This window comes from Hippichthys cyanospilos, chromosome 5 (genome assembly GCF_059441005.1).
Source record: "Hippichthys cyanospilos isolate Australia breed blue-spotted pipefish chromosome 5, RoL_Hcya_1.0, whole genome shotgun sequence".
In the NCBI taxonomy this organism is placed as follows: Eukaryota; Metazoa; Chordata; class Actinopteri; order Syngnathiformes; family Syngnathidae; genus Hippichthys; species Hippichthys cyanospilos.
In genome coordinates, this window is record NC_142373.1 from 9,445,433 (window position 1) to 9,473,008 (window position 27,576).

Consider the following 27,576-nt stretch of genomic DNA (forward strand, 5'->3'; position numbering starts at 1 on the left):
GCGGCTTTACGCTCCGATTGGTCGACGCCGTCTACGTTAGCGCAGGGGCTGCTCAGAATCGTGTTTTTGTCAGCGTGATAAGCGCGCTGCAGGATGCTGCTGTGTGTGTCCGGAATGAGGCGTGCGGTGGAAAGGATGGAACCGCGATGGGGTGAGGTAGGCACGGCTAAACATGCTCGCTTTATCGTCGACTTTGTTTGGTCTTTGTTTTTTGTTTTTTTTAATCGCGGTTTTGCCCTCCTGCGAAATGTCTTCACTGTCCGCGAACGGGAGTTTCCCCACGCATACTGTGATTTTTTTCTCTCCCATTTTAATTGCCCCATTGTCATTGATGTACACTTGGCGCCGTCCCACTGATGCTGCGTGGGAAAGCTGTCAGCATCTCGGTGCACTTCATGAGATGAGTAGCTTAGGAGCAGAATAATGAGGGAAGCTGAAAGTTGAACGAATCGTAACTTTAGCGGTCGTTTCTGTGCATTCGTTTTCAAATGATGTCATTGTGAAAAGGTTGTGATGTCTTATGGATTTCACGTTATTGGTAAATCATAATCAAACTGGTGCACAAGTGGTCAAAGTGATCGTCATATCTGCTTCATACTTCTGATTCAAAAGGTCGAAGGTTTGATTGCAGGGTTGCGTTGTTGTCATTTGATTTTATGAGTTAAAAAAAAAAGAATATGAGTGTTCCCTCGCTCCATCACTGATTGCTATTTGCAGATTCACATTGTCGCGGATTGTCTTTTACGACCATACTTTTTCTATTGGAGGTTTACATCGCAAATTTCTTGCATTTTATTCTTCCGTTTAAGTCAGAACAGTAAAAAAAAAAAGCAAAAACTCTTCAAAGGAAAAGAAAAAACAAAAGAAAAAAAACAATTTTGGGGGGATTTTGATTACTGCGACTTCACTCTATCGCAGATCATATTTTTAGAACCATAACTTTTTCTGTTACAGGATTACGGTTCTATTTTTCTTGCATTTTTTTGTCAGACCAATCAAACAATAGCAATTTGATTTCTTTTAAAAATAAAATCCACCCTCTACCTCATCTATTTTCATTTATGACCATATCCATTGCAAGTATACCTTGCTCTTTTCTGAATCTTTTTCTTGTTGCTATGTTGGACCAGACCCCCCCCCAAAATATCAATTTCATGTATTTATTCATGTATGTGTGTGTGTATGTGTATGTATAAAATACAGCAGGAATGGGCTCCACTTCAGCTCACCATAGTGAGGCTAAGCGGTACAAATAATGAATGGGTGGATGGATGAATTTCCCCTTCAGGGATTATAATGAGTGCAATAATACTATTAATAATAAATCCCCCCCACTGCGAGTGGAGCTCACAGTTTCACACATTGGTGTCTGGCGTTAATATCCTGCAATATTGAGATTAATAAACCAATTGCTTTGCACCAAATCCAGCGTGCGGTTCACCTTTTGCCCAAAGTCAGCTGGAGTAGATTTCATCTACCTGAAACGCTGCCCAGAATAAGCCGTATTGTCTTTACCCGAGGAAAGAATGATCAAGCACGTCGCTACACAGGTTGCTATCGCACCACTAGACATTTCGCATTTTAACATACTTTCTCTTCTTCTAATAATGTTTAAGTCTTCAGTATGAAATATTTATATACGTGCACATTAGTAATTCTTTTTTTTTGCGTTCTTTGGCCAAATTCAGTGAAAATTCGATATAGCAAACACGCTTGTGCTATGTACTAGGTTTTTACTGAAAAAAAAAGAAAAAAGAAGATGAACTGATGAAAATCCATTACGGTATATTCTGAGACCCACCACATATCGGTCAAGCCCCAGAAGAGAAAAATCTCCTAGCGCATTGCCTGACATTGACTAATATTAGTGCTGTAATGATGAGCTAGAGGAGCTGAGACGTCTCGATGAACATTCGTCCTATATTGCCCCCTAGTGACCAATTCAGGCTCAAGTTGCACAATGGGAATTCAACTGAGGTATATCTGTATTTTTTTAAATTCAAATGTAATCTATAATTACTGTACGGATGTTTTAAACAGTGCTCTTTTATTCTGCATTAAAATACACATTGCAATGTTAAAACTCATTCAATGCCAGGGACGTATTTTCACATTTTTTTTTAAGAGTCCGGACATTCCCAGAGACTTGAGTTATAAATTGACACTTAAGTACATTAAAGACATTCATTTGCAGATACTTAAATATTTAATCAATACTTAAAGGGACCCTGTGTAAGATTTAGCCCGTTTTTCATTACGGACAACAGGAGGTGCTGGAGTTGCTGCATTTACCGTTGGCCGTAGCAATAATAAACATGGCAGCCTCCGGAGGGGCGCCATCCCCTACGTTATATAATTTAATGAGAACTAGACCTACGCTTATCTTTAAAACATACTGTTGGTCGTTAAGAACACATTTGCAAGTTTTTGAAATTCATATTCATTTAATGTATTCATTTTTAATGAAAAACGGTGTAAATCTTACACAGTGTCCCTTTAAATATCTGGAATTGAATGTCCTGACTTAGAAAATGTGAAAATACGTCACTTGCATGAAATGAGTTAATCAGGATACCGTTTTTAGACTAGCGGGCTTATTGTAAAGAATATTTGGGAGGGTTGACTTCCTCTTTTAACTCATTCAATACCAAAGACGTATTTGTATGTGTTTACCATCCAGGCATTCAATCCCAGGTACAAATTTCCAGACATTTTTTTCAAATATGAGGGTAAATTTTGACTTGAGTTTATAGACTAGTGGCCTCATTAGTAAAGGATTTTTTGGCGTTAAATTCCCCTTTTAACTCATTCAATCCCAAATACATATGTATACGTCTTTGCTATCCAGACATTCAGGTACTAATTTGCAAATGTTAGGGTAAAAATAGGGTCTTAAAATAGCTTTCCATACGAATGAATACGGAAATAAAGTATCTAGTATTTATTGTCTTAGCGTTAGCCTCTTGAAAAATACGAAAAAATACGTCTTTGGGAGTGAACGAGTTTCTTATGCCCCTTCGTTCTCACATAGCTTCCAGCCAGTGAAACTAGCGTAAGCGGAGAGTGACGCGCCATTTCCTTCTTCCTGTCGCTTGGACATTTCACATCAGTACCTGGATCACAGTCTAATCTACTTTCCCTGTTCAGCCACATGGCGCTTTTTCTATTAGCGGCCCATCTGGCCGAACAGGGACGAACTTCCCGTCTATCTTCGGGAGTCTCCTCTTTCTGTTATTAGCCGTTGAGATTGACGCACATGCTAAAGCAAGCGGGTGCGTCTCTGTCGGTGTCCTTCTTACTCCGGCCGCTCTAATCACATTTCCGCAAGGTGTAATTAGTTAAGCGAGTTTAACGCCGTAATCCTCGGTTCAAGTGTCGTGCGTCTGTGCTTAGTCAGTGATGCGCGGCTGGTTGAGTGTCTCGCGCGGGCGGCGCGGACGCTAATCGACCCCGTCGCTATTCCAAAGTGCTGCCGTTTATACACGACGGCAACACGGGCAACAGACGAGCGGCGGCGTTTACCTGCAACATTAACGGTTCTATCGCTATAGCCTCCTGAGAATTGGCCCGTTCATTTCTGTCCACTGTTGTGTGTCCGTTTTGTCTTAGGAAGACAGTAATGGTGAATTGCATCTCAGCCAATCGCAGGAGACATCATTGGAAGGTCAGAATGTCCTCTGCTGAGCACATTGGGACTTACTAGGGCAAATCTAATAATTCAAAAGGTATAAAAAAAGACAGGTGTCCACTATAGTGGCCAGGAATCAATAGGCTGTCTCTCAGGGGGATGTCTGCATTTTTCTCAAGAATTTGGGTCTCTGATAACCCTTTAAAATATTTTCTTGGGTAACAAGCTGTTTATATGTGAACACAAACGGTGGAGCAGAACACCAAAACTTAGAATGGGCCTTAAAATATAGATAAAAAACAAAAAAGGAGGACGTAAAGTACAACTACTTAGATATACTGTATGTAGTCATCGGTACTAAGTACTGACAATAATTTTATTTACATCTTGCAACTGTGAAATCATAAAAATATTGTTTTATTTCATAATATAATTTCAGTTATGTGGTCTCCCAGGGTAAACACTAGGGGGCAGTACTTAGATAAAAGAAGAAGAAAGAAAAGAATAGGATCTGGGCTGCAAAATAGTGAAAAACAAGATGTCTTAAAATAAACTAAACAACAATAAACTAAACAACAATAATCAATAAATAAATGAGAAAAATGGTATCGTAATACTCTTTAAAACAAAATGCAAGTATCCGATTATCCGATTAATCGTAATTGGCAGAATAATCTAACGTGTCCCGAGACAAATGTGTCCCATTTGACAAATACTGTAAACCCTTCTTATACTCAGTCTATTTATTTCTGTATGTATCTTTTGAGTTATTTGAGCTACCCTACAAAGTCCTAGCGTCCTCAATAGAGGACATCTTGTCCTGTCCGTTGACGTCTTATGTGTTGTGACAAAACGGGCACAACAAAAAGGAAGATATATAATAACTCGAGCAAATACTAAAACTAAGAAACATTCAACTCTAGCACAGCATTTCAAATAACTAATGCAAATGTAAAAAAACAAATCTAAAAATGAATTAAAATGCACTTTACGTAACAAAAAAATATAATGACGAATTCTATCAACAACTGAGGCCATTATATTTAATATTACAATCTTCCGGACTGTTTTTTTTTTTTTTTTTTTTTATGAGAGTGGTTATGTTTTAAGGGCCTCTGTATTTTTCAGCAGCTTTTGTATTCTCATTGGATTGTTGTTTTGGCATTTTTCCTCATAAACGATTAAAGCCGTGATCCATCATCAAAAGATTCCATCTTTGGTTCATTCGGCCTGGGAGATGGATAATACTTTCTATGTAAAGATTTAAAACCAAAAAAAAATGGAATTAGTCCCGGAATAATGCTGCCACATGAAGCAGATGCTGTCTGCTAACTGCGGAAATAATTACTCATGTTGCGGCCTTTGCAAATTTGAAGCCATCTGAATTGCATAATAGTATTCATCCCTCGTGTGGAAATGCATCCAAACCTTGTGTCGGCTTTTGCCCCCCCAAAATCCATTTAGCATTTATGTTTATGTTCTGCGCTTTAGTCGTTGCGAGCCTCCCGCGCAGCTGCAAAAATGACTTTTTCCATCCATGACGGGACTCGGCTTTTTCTGCTTCGGTTTAGAAGCCAAGGTCCACATTTCGGGAGCTCGCTTCAATTAAAAGGCGTTTTGGGTTGCGTTTACCTTGTGGATTCTTCTGCGTTTTTTGTTTTTCCTAAATAGGCTTGGTTAAATTAAACCAAAGCGGAACGGACTGGAGGTTAGCGCGTCTGCTGCTGCTGCTTCGGCCAAACCTTCTGATTGGAGCATTTTGATGACGGCACGCTCCCCAGCCCATTCTCATTCAAAATTGACTGCTCGTCGATGGCGCTCAATGAGTTAAATTCTCAAAACGGTGATAGGTGCGCTTTATGACAGGCTTGACATTTTTTATATCATGTACACTAATAAGTGGATTTATGGGAGGGGCGTTTTTTTCTAAACTGAGGTACTCGAATTATTCCATGACTTATTTCAACCCTACGAAAACTTAAAGACATTCGACATTTAATCGAGGAGTCACTAGAATATAACCTAGCCGTATATTGCTTCTTGTTCTAATTAATTTGCTCTTAATTTGAAAGGAAACACGTATTGTTCCTGTCGTGGCAAGTTAGGTTTGCTGATACCATATGAAAATCTCACGTACCTCGATTTGAGAACCAAATTTGCTGATATCGAGTGCTACCTTGTCCTGAATGCAGAGGAAACTTCGGACATTCTCCTTTTCCGTCACGTTAATCGCGTTTACAAACATCTTGACATTCATTGGAGTTGAAAGATTTATTCAAGCGGACCACGCAACTGCCGGTTAATTGGGGCGTGGCATTTAGAAAAAGATATTGTGCTTCTGATCTCAGATGGCGGACATTTTGCGTCGTCTCTTTTTTTGGTGATGGACTACGATGATGCAATTAGTACAATAAGCGGTCGCTCAAGCAAGGATAATCATTGACCCCCCCTTGCAATTTTCGGACCGAAAAAACTCTTTCGGAACTTTGCGGTGAGGAATTTCCGCAGTTGAGCTGCCACGCGATCCTCGAATACCTTCGACCGACGCTCCTATCGGCTTCGGCGTAGAAACGATCTGATTTCTTTCCCCTTCTGATATTCCGTGTGGCTCCAACTTGGACATTTGGAGGACCGGAGCTCCCTAGGGGGGCGGGGGGCTGACGCAAAAATCTATGCCGGGATTGTAAATCTTTTATCAGTCTATGATGAATAAAACAAGTTCATGCTTGAAGGCCTCAAGCTGCCGTCTTTTCATTTTTATGCCCCCTTTCGCGCACCATATGAAACTTAACTTTGACCACAAAGGCAAAAAATGTTTTTTTTGTTGTTGTTTTTTTGTCACCCTCCGTCGTTCGCCCAAGCTAATAACGACGCCGTCGTTCTGGTTGCGCCGATTCAACACAGGCCGTTTGAATGATAGCCTTGAGTTAGACTGGGGCATTTTCATAGGACGCGCTTATGTGATCATTGTATAAATTAGCTGTGCCTTTGCCAGCAGGAATTCATCTCTGAGGCGTCCCGTCCCCTCGTTTCAACCCTCTTTGTCATCACGCCGCACCAGAGGAGGCTCACACGGGCCCAAGACGCCATATTGCACTGGAAAAACATCATTGTGCTTCATCGTTGTAAATCTGCTCTAATATTAGTATCGGCTTCCGTTGCGAGTACCGATACCTCGAAATGAGGCAAATATCGGTGCTTGGTATCGGTACTCGCCCTTTCTTAATACTTCTTAATGCTCTATGGTTAACTCCGGAACGATTCAAAACCTGAAATAATCATTTGATACTAATTTACCAAACAGGTGACTGAATCAGTTTCAAAAAGATTGGTGAGTCTAGTTGTTTTTTTGATCACAAAACAAAACGAAATAAATAATTGGTAAACAAACTCCAAAGGAAAATAAGAAAAATACACTTTAATGCAAAATAAAACTTCATCTGATTAGTTGATTAACAAATGCTGGACGGATTAATTGATTTTAAAATAATTCATTCAAATTAAATGAAAGAAATGTTCCTTTTTAGTTTTGGCACTGTCAGTTTCGAGGAAATAAAATCAACTATATAAAATAAAATGACAAAAATTGTAAACAAACTAAATGAGGATGAGAAAAATATTTTGTTAAAATGCTTTAATACAGATTAAAATTTCATCTGATTGGTAGATTAACGGATGGAATTTTGGACAGATGAATCAGTTTTACAAATATTAATCAGTGGAAGCTGTATTAAGGATAATAATTTTAAAAAATGTTAATTTTTAGTTTCGGCATTGTCAATTTTGAGAAAATGTACTTTTTATATAAAAAAATACTGTTTGATAGTAAAGGGATGAAAATGTTTGTTAAAAATATAACACACTCATTCATTTCCAAAATAATCGACAGATTAATCGATCATGAAAATAAAGTGTTGACTCACTAAATCGTGATTCGTTTATTGTTTTAGATTTTCATTTATGACAGTAACTTTGACCATAACTTCTATAAATTGCTATTTTTCTTGCAATTTTTTTTCTTTCTTAATCTGAGTATTCAAAAAATTGCAATTTTAATTATTCATTTAAAAATAGAACAAGAAATATCAATAGTATATATTAAAAATATATACAAAAAATAAAAATTTTTTTTTACATATTTATTTTTTGTAACAAAAGAAACAAACTATAAAAAAAGAACAAAACCAAAGCCCCCCTCAAAAAAAATGGGGTTAAAAAAGGACTCTAATCTGTTTAGCTAGTTGAATAAGAAAACAATGCACATTTTTTTTTTGTATTGAACCAAAAGCTGTATAATCAAGGTACTACTTTTTAGATTTTCTTGCTAGGGCGTTATTATCATACGGGCCACTCCATATTCCGGTGGATAATAGACGTGGGCGTCTGCGGGATCTAAGGGGTCGATCCCGTCTCACATCACTGTCACAGGCGTAAGCCACTCCGACAAGCACAAAAGTAACAACCGTTTCCCGTGAAAACATTCTGTCATTATCACGGCTTAAGTGGCACAATCACTGATTCCTGTCGTAAAATGCAGGTGCGTAATGATGCTAATTTGGTTAGGCGGGAGTGAGATGCCACGGGCGGGCGAACTGCGGGATGAATGCAATCAAAATCTTGCCACATTTAACTCCTCAAATACGGAACCTTGCTCAGTACATTGTTTTGTTTTTTTTTTTCTTAACCTGTATGTGATATTTTGACCATTTTTGGACCTCGCAGTATTTTAGCCAAGGGATGGCACACTCCTGGTCATGTGATAATTAAGTAATTATGCCATGTTGAACTCAACATGTTGTCACCATTTGAGTAAAATTTCAGCTCCCTGGTGTCTTTCAATGATTTCCCTTTGATTTGAATCGACTTTGATGTAAAAATCAAAGGATGAACCCTTATGTGGTATTTTGATCATTTTTGGGTCATTTTTTTTCACATCTTACTGGCAGACTCATCGGCTGCTGCTCGAGATATAAAGTGAGGGATTGTGGGGGATTTTTGGCACAGCCTAGGAAATATTGTTCCAATAGTTTCTTTTTTTAAGCCTTATGCAGTATTTTTATCATTTTTGGGCCTTTTCCTTCTACATCATTCCTGCGGTAACTGACATGTTGTCATCAGCTAGGTGAAATTTCAGCTTCTTGGCGTCTTTTCAATCCTTTCCCTTTGATGTGAGATACCTTCAATGTAAATATCCAAGAATTGGATCATTGTAATTGTGCAGAATGATGGAAGAAAATCCGGAGTTTATTTTTTCGCCATATTGCCTGGTCGTAGTTTGAAACTAGTAAAGTAAAGAAGCAAAGATTGAAACGTTTTTCTTAAGACTACTAGATCGAAAAGCAGAACTGTCAATTAAAAAGGGATGAAATTGGAGCAAAACAGCTGTTTGTTTAATCACCAAAAACTATACTAATATATATGTCCTTTGAGGTTTGAATCGTGCAGTTTCACGTCTTCAGCTATTTCCGGAGCTTAAACATCACAGTACCAAACGGTGGATAGAGTGACTGCGCCTGCGACGTCTCAAGCTTCTGTCGGTTCGGAAACACTTGGAACGCGCAGTTAAAATCACATTTTGGATCAAACTGCGGTTGACTGCTTCCTACAGGTGGCAACACATTCGCACCGAAAATATGAATTTTTAACTAACCCTACGAAATCTTTGCCGCCTGACCTTTAAATTTGTGATTTTCCAAAACGTGCTTTGAAGAGAGGATCTTCTAAAGTGACGCGTCAGTCAAAGCTGTGAAAGCGTACCAGATAAATTGTGTCATGCTCACTGAAGGAACAATGTGTGGACCTACTACAGTATAATTCATCAAGTGCCTTCTCACCAGTCATCACTTTATTCGCGGTTTCAAGCGGCAGGTATGTGTTAAGTGTTCTCTCTCGCCTTCCGACTTCGCCTTCTGTCTTAAAAACCTGCATTAGCTTGGTAAATGGAGCAAGTGCTTTGCCATAGCCGTATTTTTTTTTGCCTGTGTCATCCAGGGTGCTGTGTGCCAAGTGGACAAAATCCAAAGAGGGAGGGAGCGTGAGAGAATGTAGACGGTAGCACAAATGAGGAAAGTCATTTTCTCTGGCTGTGCGGGGTGTGATAATGATGAAAACATCAAAATCGCCGTCGAGAATGGGTGTAAATGATCAATCACCATATAAATTGAATCCATTCATGGTAATGGTAAATTTTACAGTGTAAATGTGAGCCGAGTGAGGATAAGCGCTTCAGACGATGGATGGACGGATGGAAATGTAAGCGTATAAATTGTGGAAGTGTTTGCTTTTGGGTTAACGCTATGTTGTGTTCTCTTAAAGTGTAGACCCCCGGGCTACGGCGTCACTGGCTTACGTTATTTTCACGTTACGAAGTGGAATACTATTTTTCCCGCTTTACAACGTCATGAACGTCAAGAACTGTCATGACCTGTGGGGTTGGCTGTGTTTATGTTATTTGGCCTCCCTCTTCAGGCGTTTTTTGGTAATTGCTCTTATTCTCTGTTGGCGTCAAACTGTCTTCGTTGCAACGTGTCACTAATATGTTGGTCTGCTATTGGTCGGGAGGTCAAGGTGTCACTAAGATGCCATCGCAGTGACACTAAGGTGCCGACAGAAGACTTGATCTCATGTGAGTGCTCACAATGTTGTATGTATGAATTCAAGATTAATTGGTTCGCCATGGGTCCCAAGATTGCTAGTGATGTTAAAGGTAGAAGTAAAAAGATGATTTGTATGGAAACAAAGCTGGAGATAATCAAGAAATACGAAGAAGGCTAAGCTAGGCTTGGCTAGGCTAGGCTACCCTCGCTAGGGATTATTGCCGTAAGTAGCTCAAGTCAACATCACTCAAAGATAAATAATATGTAATTTTTCCTCTCTATTTTTTTTATTTCTGATTTTTTTTAATTGTATACATGTATATCATATATTAGTAGCACTTCCTATAGTATTTTGTTACCAATTTTTAATATTTATATCCAATTTTGATGTTTTACCTGGGTTTGACACGCATTAGCTAATTAGGACCATTTGGCCTTGCGATCGCAACCCCGGAACGGATTAATTTCGTACGGCGGGGGTCCGCCGTTTTATCAAAATCGGTCGTTACGGTCTTAATCTGGACCGTAGGCCAAAGCGATGGCACATCACCCCGTGGCTCCTCTTATCTAATCATGTTATCCCTTTTGATGAGAATATGATGACATTTTCATGATCTCAGAGCTGTAAATACCCCCCCGCACACACACACACATATGCTGAGGAAGCCTGGGGACACCTTGTGTGAAGGTGACACCCATCAGTGCCTCACGCAGCCTGCCAGGGATTGATAGCGCTCAAAAATCCCCTGGCGATTATTGAAGTGGAGTGAAGGAAACGTGAGGATTGGCTGGGAGGGATGACGGCAGCCCCGCAATGTGATTTCTTAGCGTTTGCGCAGGAGTGTCTCGCGTGTACCTAAAAGCACCTTTCTGCTTGAAAGAACGTTTAGCGTGAACTCCAGTTGAAAAGAAGTCTTTTAGCCCAAGGTGTCGTTAAAAATCTCGCCACTGAATCAATCCCTAAAGGGATTTTTTTTTTTTTTTTGCTATTTCTTTTTCTCCGGGGAGTTCCGGGAATCGGTGCCTTTTTCGCTTCTGGTGGTGTTGGCAATATTAAGTGAGAGATTGGAGCTGATGCATCGGCCCAGTCGTCGTGTTGTGACATGGTGGGCCGTAGTGTGTTTTTGTGCTTTGAAAACACAATCCTTCTCTGTCGCGTCATCCAGAATCAGGACAAAATTGAGACTCGAGTGCATGTGTTATTGACTTTGTGTATTTCACTCCGTGCTTTTTTTGAAACTCCTTGCAAGTGTCTTTATTATTGTGTCAATAAAGAGCATTAACGTCATAAAAGAGAGGCAAACTAAATCAAGGCGGCAAGATGTGTTGCGCGTTTACTCCTGATGAAACTTGGTCGGTCGCATTTTGTCTTTTTCTTTTTCTATACACGTAGCCAAAGGCATTTTTTCAAACAATGTTTTTTTGTTTTTTTTTTCCAATCTAATCTGGTTTCTCAGTTCTTGCGGGGCGTGATTGCTTGGCCTGCAGGCGGTGTTAGGAAAATACATTCCCACCAGCTCCAAACAACTTCCAAACCCAGAGATTAAAAGGATATTTATCAAAACATATTCTGCATATTAAAGTTTGTGTCATCCAAGAAATGATTATGGAAGGTAAACAGCCTTTTAAAGTGTTTACTCCTTTAAAAAAAAAAAAAAAGCACATAAGGAAAGCAAATGATGAGCGAGGAGGACGCATTTAACTCATTCAGTACAAGCCTGTTTCAGACCCTCCTCAATTCCAACACACACATATACTGTATATGTATTGTATATATAAAAAACGTCAAAATATGTCTTTGGTAGTGAACGAGGAAACGCATCAGTTTGGAGGAGAACTTGGATCGGCAGTTTGGTCAACAGAACTGTCTGAAATGAAGCTTATATATTGTGTTGAAGTCGAGACATTTGGACCGCCAGAGACATTAACTCAAAAAAGTGAAAATGATGCGGTCTTGCTTTGAGATATGAATTAAATCGGCTCCGTGAACGTGTTAGTAATCCGCACTCAGATCTCAAATCATCTGTCCCAGTATAACGAGTGGAAATGTATGTTAGTTGAAATAAAACAATGTATATTTATAAAAAAAAAAAGCTCTACAATTATGCTATAACTGACTGAAGAAAGCGAAATAAAAAGCTAACTATCATGAAAACCAAAATATATAACTCTGTATCAATTTATTAAATATTTATCAGGATTTTACAATAAAAGTATTCGTTTTTCCTCGGTGCATTTCAATGAGCGGCAATCAAAGGCAGATTTTGCTAATTCATGTATTTTAAGAATATTTTTTAGATAATACAAGTCGAACAAAAATGAACAGTTATTTAAAAAAAAAGAAAGCGAATTAAAAAAAAACCCGCACTAACAGCTAACGAAAACTAACGGCATTGAAAAATCAAAAAAGGTTAAAAGCTAAATATGGAAAAAAGTAACCATCGTTCCGCTATGGTTTAGATCAATCCCAAGAAGAATCAAGAGTTAAAACAAATATACAGTAATTATTATTCAATTAAATGTTAAAGAGTTTTTGATCAAATTGCAACTAAAAACCTAAAATATATTTTGTTGATTTAAAAACAATTTCTGTATTTATTTGATAAAATCACACTTTCTTTTACAAACCAATCTTTTTTGCGCCTTGTCCTCATAAAAATCTCCTCAAAATTGAATGTATAGCATATTGAAATTCCAAACAGGGTGTTGTAAAAAATTTCAACGAAAAAAAATGCATTCATAACTGAAATGCAGCGGTAAAAATAATGTACATGGCCACTGAGTTATTTTAATTTCTCGCCCACCAAAAATGAAAGCATTGCGCTGTATAAGGCGCATCAGATTATAAGGCGCACTGTCATCTTTTGAGAAAAACGAAGGCTTTAGGTGCGGAAATGACGGTACTTGGACCTACCTTGGAGAGATTACAACCGCTTGAGTAGACAAGCCGCTGCGGTGGTTAATGAAGTGCATTAAAATATTTACGGCGGAGTGCCGGGAAGATTTATGATCCGATTAAAGGAGGCGTTATATTTGAAGTGGAACGTACCATTTTCAAAAGACGATTTTGTGGACAGGCAAAAACGCAAGGTGTAACGTAAAGGCGTCAAGTCTGAATATATAATCATCTTACTCACAATATCGGGGCGTGTAATTTTAGCGGATATCTTTGCGGACGTGGGTTTTTGGGCGGCGTGTAGCATTATCGCTTCTTTCTTTTCCCGGCTCCGCCAATCAATTATTTGCTCTGGCATGACACGTTAGATGGAGAATCACAACAAAACCCAATGAAAGCGCAGGTGAAATTGACTTCTGGATATTGATTTCGTGTACATCAAGTTCGTGCATCCCGGCGCTGCGTTACAGCATTCGGAGACACGCCACGTGCTTTTCATTGCCTTCTCGTCAGCAAAAATGTCAAATTGTCTTTCGGAAAATGGAAAGGGGGTCGGAACCATCCAGCCCGGGAAGTATTTCTCGGGGGAGGGCAAAAATGAGCTTTAACATTCGGGGAAAGATACGCCTCGTCGCCATGATGCAAATAGATGCTTCGCGATGCATGCGAGGCCTCGGCTAAGCAAAGACATAAGTAAAAAGACATAAGTAAAGGCAGATGAATCTGTTGCGATTGCTAGTGAATAAAATGAAACGAAAAGCATGAGTTTACTAGCGTCCATAAAAGCATGCTTTTAAAAAAAAAAAAACATAATTGCCACGCTCTTATATAGTGTAATTATAAAAAAATATAATTTACAAATAAAGAACACATGAAACACACCAAACTGAGATGAGCGACTGGCAAAAAAAATAAAGAGAATTAAACATCGTATCGCTAAACATTCAAATTTTAACCCTTGTGCAGTATTTTGATCGTTCTCGCAGTATTTTAATAAATTCCTCTAATGCGAATATCTATATGAAAATCACTTAATTGAGCTAACAGAAATTAGCATAGATATTATGGTAGCTACAAACATTAACATTAAAAAAAATTGTTATTTGAGCAAAACACGCAGCAGCGACACATACAAACGAGAATTCCACATTGTGTAGATAGATAGATAGATAGATAGATAGATAGATAGATAGATAGATAGATAGATAGATAGATAGATAGATAGATAGATAGATAGATAGATAGATAGATAGATAGATAGATAGATAGATAGATAGATAGATAGACAAACAGAGAGCTAGCATGGTTAGCTAGCTAGCCACCATAGATAGATAGATAGATAAAATTCCCAACCATAACAGTTTCATCTAATGAAAGTCATACCGCTTATGTACCACGAATATTTAATGAAACACAAACATTAGCATAGCGATTATGCTAGCTAGCTATACACGTTCTTCACACACAAACAGGGGGAAAACAAAGCGCAATATTTTCACTCGACCTCTTGTTAAAAATCTCATTTTGGACACTCTACAACCTCGTGCACAGCCTCCACTTTTTGATGAGGCGGAAATCAGCGTAGGCCATAATTAAAGTCTGTAACCATCTTCAAGTGTAGACTGTAATTACCCCGTGGCTCTATTTCTCCCCGCATCGACTGTCAGCACCAATGAATATCTTTATAATGGTATAATCTTAGTTACGATAAAGTAAGCGAGATTTCATTGAGGCTCATGAAGACTATCTTAACAAGTATGCAATGAATTTAACATAAATTACCGCTTTTTTCTGCCTATGTTCGCCTGACGTTAAGATCTGTTTGTCATCTTAGGCGGTGAAAGAAAAATAAACATGCCATTACAGCTCCCGAAAGCGTACAAACACGCTCGCCCTATTTTGGTGACATTTAAGTATTGCCATGGAAGAAAAGAACATTTCGAGCGTTTCGCATAAATGCTGCTACGTCCAACCCAATGATTGACTGTTACGCCTATTCAGGTCAACTTTTGATGAAAATAAGATGAAAAAGATGAATATCACGCGCCTCGACGGTTGCGTTCAGGGAACCTTGCCACGGTCTTTTCACCTTTATTTTTGCTCAAGCTGTGGAAAAAGCCTTATCGATCGAAAGGCGCGAAACGGCGTTTTCAAACAGAATCAAAGATAATGGACAACTTCTGAGGCAGATTAGCTCTATTGATGTCAACGGAGCCAAAGCCGCGTACCAACACCGTCCGAATACACACACGCGGCAAAAAGGATTGACGTTTTCGCTTTTCTTTTCTGGATTGATTACTGGACTCAACACCGCCGCTGTTTTGTAAACCAGAAGAAATCCGTTGATAAAAAGAAGGCAAAGAGCGAGTGGGTGGGGTGATGATGTTGAATGGTATTTACATTCTGGCTATCTAGTTCGTTATATTTCTAATTTGTGCTTTAAATGGGTTGTGTGTACACAAAATATTTCTCCCTCAAAATTCTGTTGCCTCAAAAATACCTGCGGTGACTGAAAGCCACAAAATAGGGATTGGAGTTTGTTTTTTTTAAGTTTGTTTCTTTTTTTGTTTGTCTGTTGTGGCTTAGAAGGATGAAAAAACATCAAGAAAAATATTGAGGTAAACTTGCAATGGAGTTATGGCAATAGATGAAAACCCCAAATAAAAAGTGTGATTTAAATTTGGGTTCATCCTTCCCCTAGGTGAGCTTGGAGCGCGGCCAAGTGAAGGCAGACATTAGCCAGCACTTTGCAGCGCTAAACTCTTTCGGTTGCAGCGAAAACTTTTGCATTTGCAGAGTCGGACATGACAGGAAACGTGCCGAGCATCGGGGATGACATATGATGAAAAGCAATGTAGCGCGTTAAATATGAAATGATTTGAAATTCTATTCTGACACTCCAGCTCTACTGTGAAACTCGAGCCCTGCTTTGAAACCCTACTTTCAAAGCCTCCCCTGAGATCCGAAACTTGCTTTAAAACCCTAATCCCACTTTTGAAGCCCTACTTTGAAAGTATAAGGCCATTTTGGAACCGTACGCTAAAACCCCAAATTCTTCTTTGAAACCCTAAGTCTGATTTTAAGCCCCACTTCAAAACCCTAACCCTACTTTTGAAACCCAATCCTGAAAGCCTACTCTGCAATCCAAAACCTGCTTTAAAACCTAATCCCACTTTCGTCCTCCTACTTTACTTCGAAACACTAAACCTACACTGAAACACTACTCAGAAATGTTAACCCATTTAAAACCCTATCCTAAAACCATAACCCTTCATGGAAACCCTAACCCTCCTTTGAAATCATATCCTGAAACCCTAAGCCTGCTTTAAAACTCTACTTCAAAACCCTAACCCAAGCTTTGAAACTCTACCCTAATGTCCTAATGGTTCTTTCAATTCCTACCCTGAAACGTTAACCATACTTTAAAAACCTGCTTCGAAACCCTAACCTTACCCCAGATTTGCAACCCTACCTTGAAACCTCACTTTAAAACCTAAATCTACCTTAATACCTCAAAACCCCAACTTTACTTTGAAACACTAAACTTATTTTTACAACCTACTCTGAAAACCTAACCTATTTTTGAAACCCTACCCTACTTTGAAACACTACCCTGAAACCATAAGTGTACTTTAAAACCATACTCTGAAACCCTAAACCCACTTTGAAATCCTTCTTTGAAACCCTAACCCTGCTTCGAAACCCTCCTTTGAATCCCTAAGCGTGCCTTGAAACCCTAACCCTGATTTGCAACCCTACCTTGAACCCGTAAACCCACCTTAATGTTCTCTTTGAAACCTCAACATTACTTTGAAACCTTGAATCTACTTTCACAGCCTCTGAAAACCAAACCTCACTTTGAAACCCTACCCTGAATCCTTTATCCTATGTTGAAGCCCTACCCTGAAACCATTACAGCCCTACATTGAAACCCTACTTGGAAATCAAAATCCTGTTTTGGGACCTTAACCCCTCTTTGAAATCCTTCTTTGAAACCCTAACTCTCCTCTGAATCCCTTAGCCTACTTTAAATCCCTAACCCTTGATTTTCAACCCTCCCCTGCTTGAATCCCCAACCCTAATTTGAAAGCTTACTTTGAAAAAAATAATTCTGCTCACATTCTCTCATTTTCACTGTTTTCATATACTTCTGAAATGGTTTCTGTTTGACCTTGCCAACATTTTTTTTGTGGATGGTGGTGGGGGTGGGGGGGGGTTGGGTGCTCACTTGCGCCTTGTTAGCTTCCTGTGGCGTATCCCGCTTCCTGTAATAGGAGCCCCGGAGCTGCACACTCCCCCCATTAGCTCCCCTTGCGTGTTCCTTGCCGCCCCGGAGACTCCCAATTCTCCGACCGTCTTCACGCTTTGCTGAAAAAGCAGCCGTGCTGCTGCATGACGTGGAAGAACGAGAAAAAAAAAAAAAAAAAAAAAAAACATTGATCGACCATGGGGCAAAAGCACCGATCGCTTATTCGATAAGCCTCTTTTTTTTTTGGGTCCTGAAAATATTCTTTTTAATGAGATGATTGGTCGCCCCAGAGTTTGGACTTTGGACGCCGGTCTCACGCTGAGAAGAATAATGAACCCCTGAGGACTTTTGGCTCCGCGCCGCAACTTCACTTCCCGTTACTTTTTGCTCACCAACATGTTGCGCTCGAGTAGCAAATTCCATTTTGCTAAACAGCGGAGGAGAAAACATTTTGAGCGCTGAAAAAAATGGTAACAAAAGCCATTTGTGTATTTGCGTCATTTTTTAAGCACGAAACAAATGCCGAACGATTGTTATTTTGGAGAAATATATACATATTTTTTGGGAGGTCCAATAGTTTTGTAACTTGTTTTGGGGTGTAATCCCAGCATTCACCAGTAGGGGTAGACACACTACTGTGTAGAAGAAATGTAGAAGAATAAGGGAAGCTGCAAATCTCAGTCAGTTAAAAAGTTGTTAAAAAGTGATCAGTAGCAACGGCAACTTTTTCAGGCTATCAGGTATGCGAGCGGTTTACGTCTATCACACCATCTTGTATGTAACACACTCATGCGCTGCTAGCTAGCGGCTAATTTATGCTAGCTGAAATCACAAGGTGCCATTATCATTGTAATTCCAACAAAAGCGCATAATTCAAAGAATCAAAATGATCTAACGTTTTAGCATTTTTCGTAAAGAAAAAAAAAAATCCATCACTATTTCTTCACGTGAAAGACTTGACATTTAGAAAAATAAAATTAAACATCTAACCTTTACAAAAATAAAAACAAACGTCTAACGTTATGCAAAGTACACATTGTTGACACAATGTTGCAATATGTTGCTTCATGTTCCAAATTATTAGCTCTTAGTTTGAAAAGAAAACTAAACTGTTCCCGTCGTGGCAAGTTTGAGCCCTAGAAAATTCCAACAAAGGAGCACATGTTATCGAATCAAAATGATCTAATGTTTGAACTTATATTTTTAATGTTCGCTGAAATATTCCATCACTCTTCATAATGTGGAAGACTTGACCTACATTTACGACTTAAATATTTGCTCCATGAATAATCAAGGCCCATCAAGGGCCTTTGAAGGTCACTGGTGTTAGTCTATGTATCTTAAAAAAGAATCTAGAATCTCATTTAAAAAAATCTCCCACTCAGATCCAAAACACTTCCAATTGCTTTGAGCAGCCAATAGCAAACAAAGTTCTACCCCATCTTAAATTAAGTGCAAATTAATATAAGGAGGCTTGAAGCTAAAGGAAGAAGGTTTGCCTAGCGGGAATCGCGACGGAAGTTGTCCTGTTCCGTTGCCTTCACTGGGTGGCAACATATTGAATGTGAATGCATAATTCATGGCCGAGCTTTGGGAGTTGAGAGGGTTGTGTGCAATGAAGAGAGACTTTTTTTTTTTAAACACGAGTACACTTCAACAAAGGAGCGTCGCAAATGGCCCGCGTCTCGAAAACGTGTTTTCAGACTGCTCCCGTCAAGGCAACGGAAAGCAAATGGCGCTAGATGACGGTTGTCCTCGTCCGGCCCCCCCCCGGAGGCGTCAAAGCCTCCTTTTGACGAACAGTCGGAAAACATACGCCGCCCGAGCGCAGACCGGAAAGGTCGCGGCAGCTTTCGGCGGCCATCTGCACCGGCGGCACGTGGGACACGGCTGATTTTCCCAAACGACTTCCCGTAATTGTCTTCTGGTTGCCGGGCTGATTACTGCTCGGGTTTTTGGCCGCCGACTGCTACAGTTTGTGACACCCTGATTGGTGTCACCGTTGCTAACGGTTACCGGCTATCTTTCAACACTGCAGTCTCCTCTGCGCGCTTGGCTTTCGCTAAATGTCTCCCGGGGAAAGGATGGTGGCGAGGACAAACGCTCGGTTACTTAAGTGGATTCTTCACATGTCCTCCTGGGATCCGGTTTAGTCATTTGCGTCCACTCTTGTGTCCGTTTCGTCACAACAAAGTTTGAATTCCATCCCAACCAAACAGATGAGACAGCATTTGAAAAGCTGCAATGTCCTTATCTGTGGACACCAGGACTCAGTAGGGGTAGTTTCAATAACTCCGAAGATATAAATCATAAATTGATGTCCATTATATTACATTATAATACTATAGCCTGACCAATACGTTTGGCGGGATTCTGATAAGCAATTAACGAGGCCTTTCATAAAAATATGCAGTGCCTGTCAAAAGTTCGGAAGCAGCCTGAAATTTGTGCTTTTTTAATTTATTTAAAAATGTCCTTCATTGTAGCTAAATAATTAAATCGTTGACCATTGACAGGAAATTAGGAAAACAATAATGAAACCAACAATAAAGATATTAAATACAGGCAGAATATTTCACTTCTTTACAGTACTTAATCGAGTACCACAAATATTGGACTATAAGCAACGACTTTTAATTTTTGTTACTTGCCACCAGAGAGCAAGTAAGCAAATGGAGACAGACGCTATCAAAGTATTGATTTTGAGTTTGATTTGTGATTTTGCTCGACGCCGGGGGGCGCTCTCCACTTATAAACGCAATCGGGCACGTTACTGTTGTGTCGGTGCAGTATAAAAACGTCGTCGGCGATGAATGGGTTCGATGCATGCTCTCGTTTGAAGAATAGATCTCACAATCGCTTTCTTTCCGGGGAAATGGCGTCTCATGAAAGCAGGGTTTGTTTTTGGAGAGCCACATTAGAAGTGACCCGTAATTCCCTGCCCTCCATCTGGCCTGCTATCATGCCCGCCGCGTCCCGTTTCATCTTGAAATCAGAAATCTGTCCAAACGCAACCTAATCGGTGTTCAGTAACCCGAAACGGCGCTTTATCCCTGGCCTGCTTGCCAGGTTATTTCCAGGTGCAGGAAATATGGCGTCCGGCGTCATTGGGATGCTTCAGAAGTGCGATGGCGCCACGCTGCCGCTTTCATCTCTTTCTTTTTCGCTGGCCGGAATCGGTTTGTGATGGAGGATAATAATAACGGAAGATGGTTCCCTCTCGACGAAAGGCCCCACGGGAGAAACTCGCTCCCGCACCGGGCGTGCTTTTGTCACATGCAAACTCCCTCGTAGCCTCCCTTTTTTCTCATCTAACGTTATTCGCCGGCTTTTATTACCTTTCAAAGCTGGGTTTACGCTTGACTTTCTTTGACGTTTTCATTTGGCGTGACATCCATCTCCCGTGCGGGAAATTGTGTTTGCCGTGTACGAGACGGCAAAGTTGCTTATGCGGCTTTGTGTAATAAGAAACCTTGCCTGGCGTTTTTATTGGCGAGTAATTCACAAGCCGGTGGAGCCGCTTAAGTCTCGCTGCCATCAACCCCATAAGCTTCCTGCAGATTACAGACATATTTTTGCGTTTCTGACTTGATTCTCGGACGGACCGCCCTGGTAGAGATGCCCGTCGTATATATGCAAAAAACAACAAGGAAAAAAGCTTTCAAATAGGTCAGCGGAGAGTCCGGTCATCCGCAGCACCATCTGTCTCTCTAATGACTACCTGACTGCCGTGTGGGACACGCTTGGCTTGAAACGCTCTAGAATTCTTCTCATTAGGATTTTACATTTTTCTTACTGTTTGACGCGTGATGAGACGTGTCTATTATCATTAGCATTTCTCATGCGCTGTCATCACAGTGAGAGGTGCGCGCGTAAAAGACGGACCGACGATCCTCGTGGCCGACGCAAAGAAATTGCCGTACCGGGGCCGAAGGATTTCGAAAAAATAATGGAATTCATTCATTCGGTTGATTTCTTTTCCCCTCGATTTGACAATTCAGCACTTTGGTCTTTCAAGTGTTTGCGATGACAAATTCACAAAACATAAAGTCGGAAGCCCGGTTAGCAAAACGATCCATCAGAAGTCCGATTACAGCACTAATGAATCAGAAATCAGATCAAAACAATGCGTTAACAGTTAGATTACAACAATAATAAGTCATAAATCAGACTACAATATAATGCATCAGAAATCAGATTACAATAGTGAGGCAGAAATCAGATTACAACATGCATCAGAAATCAGATTACAACAATAACGCATCGGAAATCAGATTACAACAATAACGCATCAGAAATCAGTATACAACATTACAGCATCTACTCAGATTATAACAATAAAGTATCAGGATTCTGATTGTGATAATATTGCTTCAGACAATAGACAATTACAATAAAGCATAAAAATTCTTATTATAATAATCATTCATCAATGAGGCATCAAAAATCACATTACAACAATAATGAATTCTTCACGACAGATTTTGCATGAGCTTTCTCCAGACTTGGTGCGCACAAGCATAACGTTTTTTTGCAAGTAGATTACACACCACATCAACAAAGCAATCAGACAAAAGATGATCGACACGCTTGTCATTGAAGGCAACATGGCGGAACCCAAGGTGACGTCATGGAGACGTTTCTCCCCGATCATTTGAGGCGTTTTGCGTCAAGCGCTACATTGAACGTGGCAGCGTATTAAGCCAGAGACGTCGTGATTGGAAAAACACTTTGGAGGCCCGTCTCCTGATGGCCTCGCAGCCATGAATCAAAACGTTTTGCCGCTGTGCGTGGAGGAGAGTGTAATAAGGCTTTTTAGAAAGCGCTCCGCCAAAGCGTTCAGGCCGGGGGCTCCCAAAAAGCAATGTCACCTTTTGATGAATGTTTGTCTTTATTTCCCTCTCCCCGCACAAAAGCCGGCTCCGGCTATATCATAAAACGTGATCAATCGGCCCGCTTTTGGCGCTACGAGCTAATTATTCCGCTGGTTCGACCTATGCTGTTTTTTCCGCTAAGTGTGTTGTGCGCGCGCGGCGCCGTTCGACGGTATCGATTGCCGACTTTATGACTGACTCTGAATTTGACATCCAACGTCGCGGCCGATTGCCGTAATCGATCCGGCGGCTTGCCCGAAGGTTAGCGTCTATGCTAAGCTAATCTACGGGCTTAGTACCGGCTACGCTCGCTGGGACTTTTAAACGTTTGTCTCAAAATTATTCACATGAATACAGCGCCTGTTTTACAGGCCTAAAAATATATATATTGATTTTTCACATTTTCAAACAGGCATGTTATTAAAAAGGAAATGTTTTACTGTTATTGTAAAGGTCTTATGGTGAGTATCGTATATGCACTTTCTGCACCACTGGCACCGGAAAATTGAAAAATTATTATTATTTTTTCTTTTCTGGAATTTTTTTTTCATAACAACCTTATATGGTGGTTTTGTTTTGTTGGAAGGAAAAAAAAGACACTTTACTATGGATATATGGAAAAAAAAATGGGGGTTGGGGGGTTGGTTGGTTAATATATTTTTTAAATGCCTTGCTATACATGTGTGTGTGTGTTTTTAAAGAACGTACCATAAATATGTTTTTTCGTGTTGTTGTTGTTTTTTTTTTGGGGGGGGGGTATAAAATATTTATTTTATTTTTAAATGCTGGAAGAACTCACTATACATGGTCACTTGTTGTTATTGTTTTTGGGGGAGCAGGGCACCTTCAAATATTTGGTAAATTTGTTTTTGACTACCTAATGGCTGTTTTTTTCAGGACTTATTATGCATGGTTGTTGTCTTACTACATTCGGCCTTTTTTTTTTTTTTTAATTAACCATATATGGTTGCTTTTACATAAATGCCTTATATGGTTGCTTTTGGTTGTTTTTTTGGAGGGGGGTTATATATTTGGTGTTTTTTTTTTGTGTGCATGTTTTTTTGTTTTTTTTACACAATATAGCAGTATAATTTTTCGAAGGGAAAAATAATGCTTTACTCCACATACCGCGGTTGTTTTTTGTTTTGAAAAAAAAACGTGATAGAAGCTCATTTCCCCTTTTTCATTTCCAACAAAATTAATTGCTCATTCCATTTTAACGAAAGACTACCTCCTAGCGGCCGGGGGAGGAAGGGCCTTTCGAAACGTGAATATTGACAGGCAGGTGGTTTACGGAAATTTTCCTAAACGGTAACTCCAATATGACTAAAACCATTTGATGGCTGCCCCCCCTTCATCTTCCACTCATCAATGATTCCACCTTGATGCATGCGTGTGTGTTTAAGTGCGCCGGCGCATATGTGTGCGTACAAATAAGAAATCCAAATGAGCTTTGAAAAAGTTGTTTAGCAAATTCCGCCGCCGCTTTCTGTTTGACTCGGCGGCAGCCAAAAGGAGCCGCCGCAAACATCGGCTCCGTTCTGTCTCATAAATTATTACACGGCAGCGTGGAAAGTAAGATTTGAACACGAAACGCAAAGCTGCTCACTTCCAGATGGCCTTCATTTTCTGCATTTTCCGCATGTGTGTATGCGCAATCCACTCCCGTTGCTATCGGTTGAGAATAATAATCCATCCCCCACGTGCTCGTTTATTAACCTCACAATAACCGCATCCCCGTTCGGTCTTTACACTCCGCCTGACCTCCGCTATTGGCAAACGCGTGCGTCCGCATGGATAATTGATAAACACTAACCCCGCTAGCCGCCATAATGAATTATGCTTTCGTTATGTAAATCCTCTGAGAAGAGAAGTAAGAGTAATGTTGTTGGAGGGGCAGTTGAGGTATAAGCCGAAAGACGGCGTACGCCAGTTATCGAACCGAGAAAAACACTGGGAAAAAAGAAAAAAAAAAAGCGCGTCAGACTCATTTCGCACTCTAGTGCAGATCCGCTTAACTGGAATCATAATCCAGACGTGTGTACAGTCAGTCGTTTGTATTACACGGAATTCAAATCATGTCATTATTAAATATCCATCAACTCCCACTCGGTGTTCCGGACGCTTTTAGTTGAATTGTGGAAAGTCGTCTGTGCAAGATTTGCAGTTCATAAATTACAAATGATTTCCAATTTTGGAATGAAAGAAAAAGCTGCATTGAAGTGGAAAATCTACCAGTGTTATGTATTATTTTGATTGCATATTACATAAGAAAATATCTTATATATTATATCATATTCATAATTATTTCACTTTTGTTTAAATTTGTTTCATTGGGGCACATCAAGCTGTACATATTGCAAAACGGCAGTCTGCGCCATTGTGGGTGTGAACACAGCTGACTCCTGGTACCTTCCAACAATGAATCGGTTTGTTTGTGCCTTTATAGTCAAAATGAATATCACTGCTATTGTATTGTTAACGTTAATTAATATATTAACATTAATATGAACATATATAAGTGGCAGAATGCCTTTACTAGTGGAGAGTGCCCCCTAGCGGCGTGTCAAATAGTGGAAGCTCAAAATCCAAACTTTGAAAGCATCTTTTTCCGTTTGCCTTTGCTCACCGGGAGATTGCCATCTGCTGGCTAATAAAGAAACCGCAGATAAGCAGGACTATAAAGCGAAGGGTTCAAAGCCTGAGAAAAAAGTTGATTTTTACTAACCCAATACATGGCGTAAATGCCATCGTTATCAGTGTCAATTCCCGACGTATGAACGGTCTGTTTGTTTTCCTTTCTTTTTCAGGTCTAAAAGCGGCGGCATCAGAGAATGAATTTTTGAAACGCAAACAGCGTCCGGCGCCGATTAATGTCAGCCGGCATACGGGAGCGGCTGGACGCTGCCCTGCTGGACGGACGGCCTTCTAAAATCCAGCTGGTGGCAATACACTTAAATGCAGCATAATGCCTTCAAAGGTGTCCTGTCTCTACATCCTGACAGTGGTGTGCTGGGCGAGCGCTCTGTGGTACTTGAGTTTATCTCGTCCCACGTCCGCCTACGTGGGACATATGTCCCTGCCCATACGCAGGACGGGCAAAACGTCCAAAAACGTCAGCTTCAGCAACATCCGCACGCGTCCGCTCAACGCGCACGCCTACGACTTTGTCATCAACGAGCCCAACAAGTGCCAAGACGGCGGGGACGGCGGGGGCGGCGGCGGCGGCGGCGGGGGCTCCGCCCCCTTCCTGGTCATCCTCATCAGCACCACGCACAAGGAATTCGACGCCCGGCAGGCCATCCGCGAGACCTGGGGCGACGAGAGCGCCTTCGGCGACCTTCGCGTGCTCACCATCTTCCTCCTGGGCAGGAACGCGGACGGCGTCCTCAACCAGATGGTGGAGCAGGAGAGCCAGATCTTCCACGACATCGTGGTGGAGGACTTCGTGGACTCGTACCACAACCTGACCCTCAAGACCTTGATGGGGATGCGCTGGGTGGCCACCTTCTGCCCCAAGGCGCAGTACGTCATGAAGACCGACAGCGACGTCTTCGTCAACATGGACAATCTGCTCTACAAGCTCCTCAAGCCCAACAGCAAGCCCAGGAAGCGCTACTTCACCGGCTACGTCATCCACGGGGGCCCCATCCGGGACATGCGCAGCAAGTGGTACATGTCCAGGGACTTGTATCCCGAGAGCAAGTACCCGCCCTTCTGCTCGGGCACCGGCTACGTCTTCTCCTCCGACGTGGCCGAGCTCATCTTCAAGACCTCGCAGCACACCCGCTTGCTGCACCTGGAGGACGTCTACGTGGGCTTGTGTTTGCGCAAGCTGGGGATTCACCCGTACCAGAACACCGGCTTTAATCACTGGAAGATGGCCTACAGCCTGTGCAGGTACAGGAGGGTCATCACCGTCCATCAGATCTCCCCCGAGGAGATGCACCGCGTTTGGAATGACATGTCCAGCAAGAAGCACCTGAGGTGCTGAAGGACCATGCCCACCTTGGCTTCTTTGCCTTTCTGCCCCTTTTCCGACGTTGCCCGCGACGTACTGAATGATGGGATGGGACGGGAAAAAAAAAAAACCCCGCAAAAAACTGCAAAGCGGATGATGCGTTTAAGGACGTTAGGGATGACTCTACTTGACTTTATTTGCAGCGGACGGATGGAAGGAATAAGGACTGGGCCCAAATCCTCAACGCCGCATCGTGGCGGCAAAGCACTACGTTGTGGTTACAGATTGACCGATATTTGTTTTTTCCCTGGGCTAATACCCAGCGGTAGTAAAGAAGCGCGATATTTGGAGCTGATATTTTTACTATAAAGGAACACATTGGCATCAAAATTAACTCGTTCACTACCGTTGACGGCCATGGACGTCCAAGATCCATTTTTTATATAAAAACATTATATATATATATATATATATATATATATATATATATATATATATATATATATATAATCAACACATTTTGGCTCGAGACCTTAAGGGTGCCTAGAATCACGCACACACATATATATATATATATATATATATACACACACACACACACATATATATACACACACACATTACATTATGCATTGTCGCAAATTATTTTTGCCTTACATTACCCCTTACATTTATCTCATTTGAGTAATTTACATATACAGTATTTTTTTTCTTATTTTTTTAGGGGGGGGGGCAAGGATCTAATAGGTCAAAAATTGGAGAAGAAAAATTACTTTTTTTTTCCATCCTGGATCCAGAAACGAGTTAAAAATTGTCAAAAATTGCGTGCCCCGGAAAATGACTGAAATTGGTCCCAACGGGCGGTACCCAAAGCCAAAAGCGCGGCGCTTGGCTGAGCTAATTCCGCCCGACTGTCGCTTAAGATGATTCATAGCGTTGGTATTTGCGGTCAACGTTTTGACAAGGTCAAGGTCCCGCCGAACATTCTTCACACGCGTCGCGTCGATAAGCGCTTTGTATTAAAACGGAGGGTCGCCATTTTTCAAGCGTTCGACCTTTTGAGCATGGACGCAACTTTTGGGGCTCTGTCAATCTTCGTCTGGCAAGAAATATGAAAGGCGATTGTTTTTTTTCTGCGTATGTTTTCAGGATCAAAAAGATGCATGCGGGCCTCAAGCTTGAATCCGAGCATCTCTTGATCGTCGCGTTTTGACGAAGCCTGTTTTTAATGTGCTGTAAAAATCATCTTTTAATCAGATAATCCGAGTGTAATATCACAAACGTATCCGGCAGAGTCGAATCGCGGGCAACTTGACGTTCTCGGCAAAAGTTTTGACTGCTTACCAATTCAATGGCAAAATTTGTATGCAAG

General features: G+C 40.8%; 1 protein-coding gene across 1 annotated transcript; it reads left to right on the top strand.

The window, feature by feature from the left end:
- The first annotated feature begins 79 nt into the window (after positions 1–79).
- On the top strand, positions 80–26,628 carry b3galt1b (beta-1,3-galactosyltransferase 1b). The gene is made up of 2 exons (XM_088415519.1): positions 80–156; positions 25,054–26,628. The coding sequence occupies exon 2, from the start codon at positions 25,212–25,214 to the stop codon at positions 26,235–26,237; it is 1,026 nt and encodes a 341-aa protein (XP_088271645.1). The 5' UTR covers positions 80–156; positions 25,054–25,211; the 3' UTR covers positions 26,238–26,628.
- The last annotated feature ends 948 nt before the right edge of the window (positions 26,629–27,576 follow it).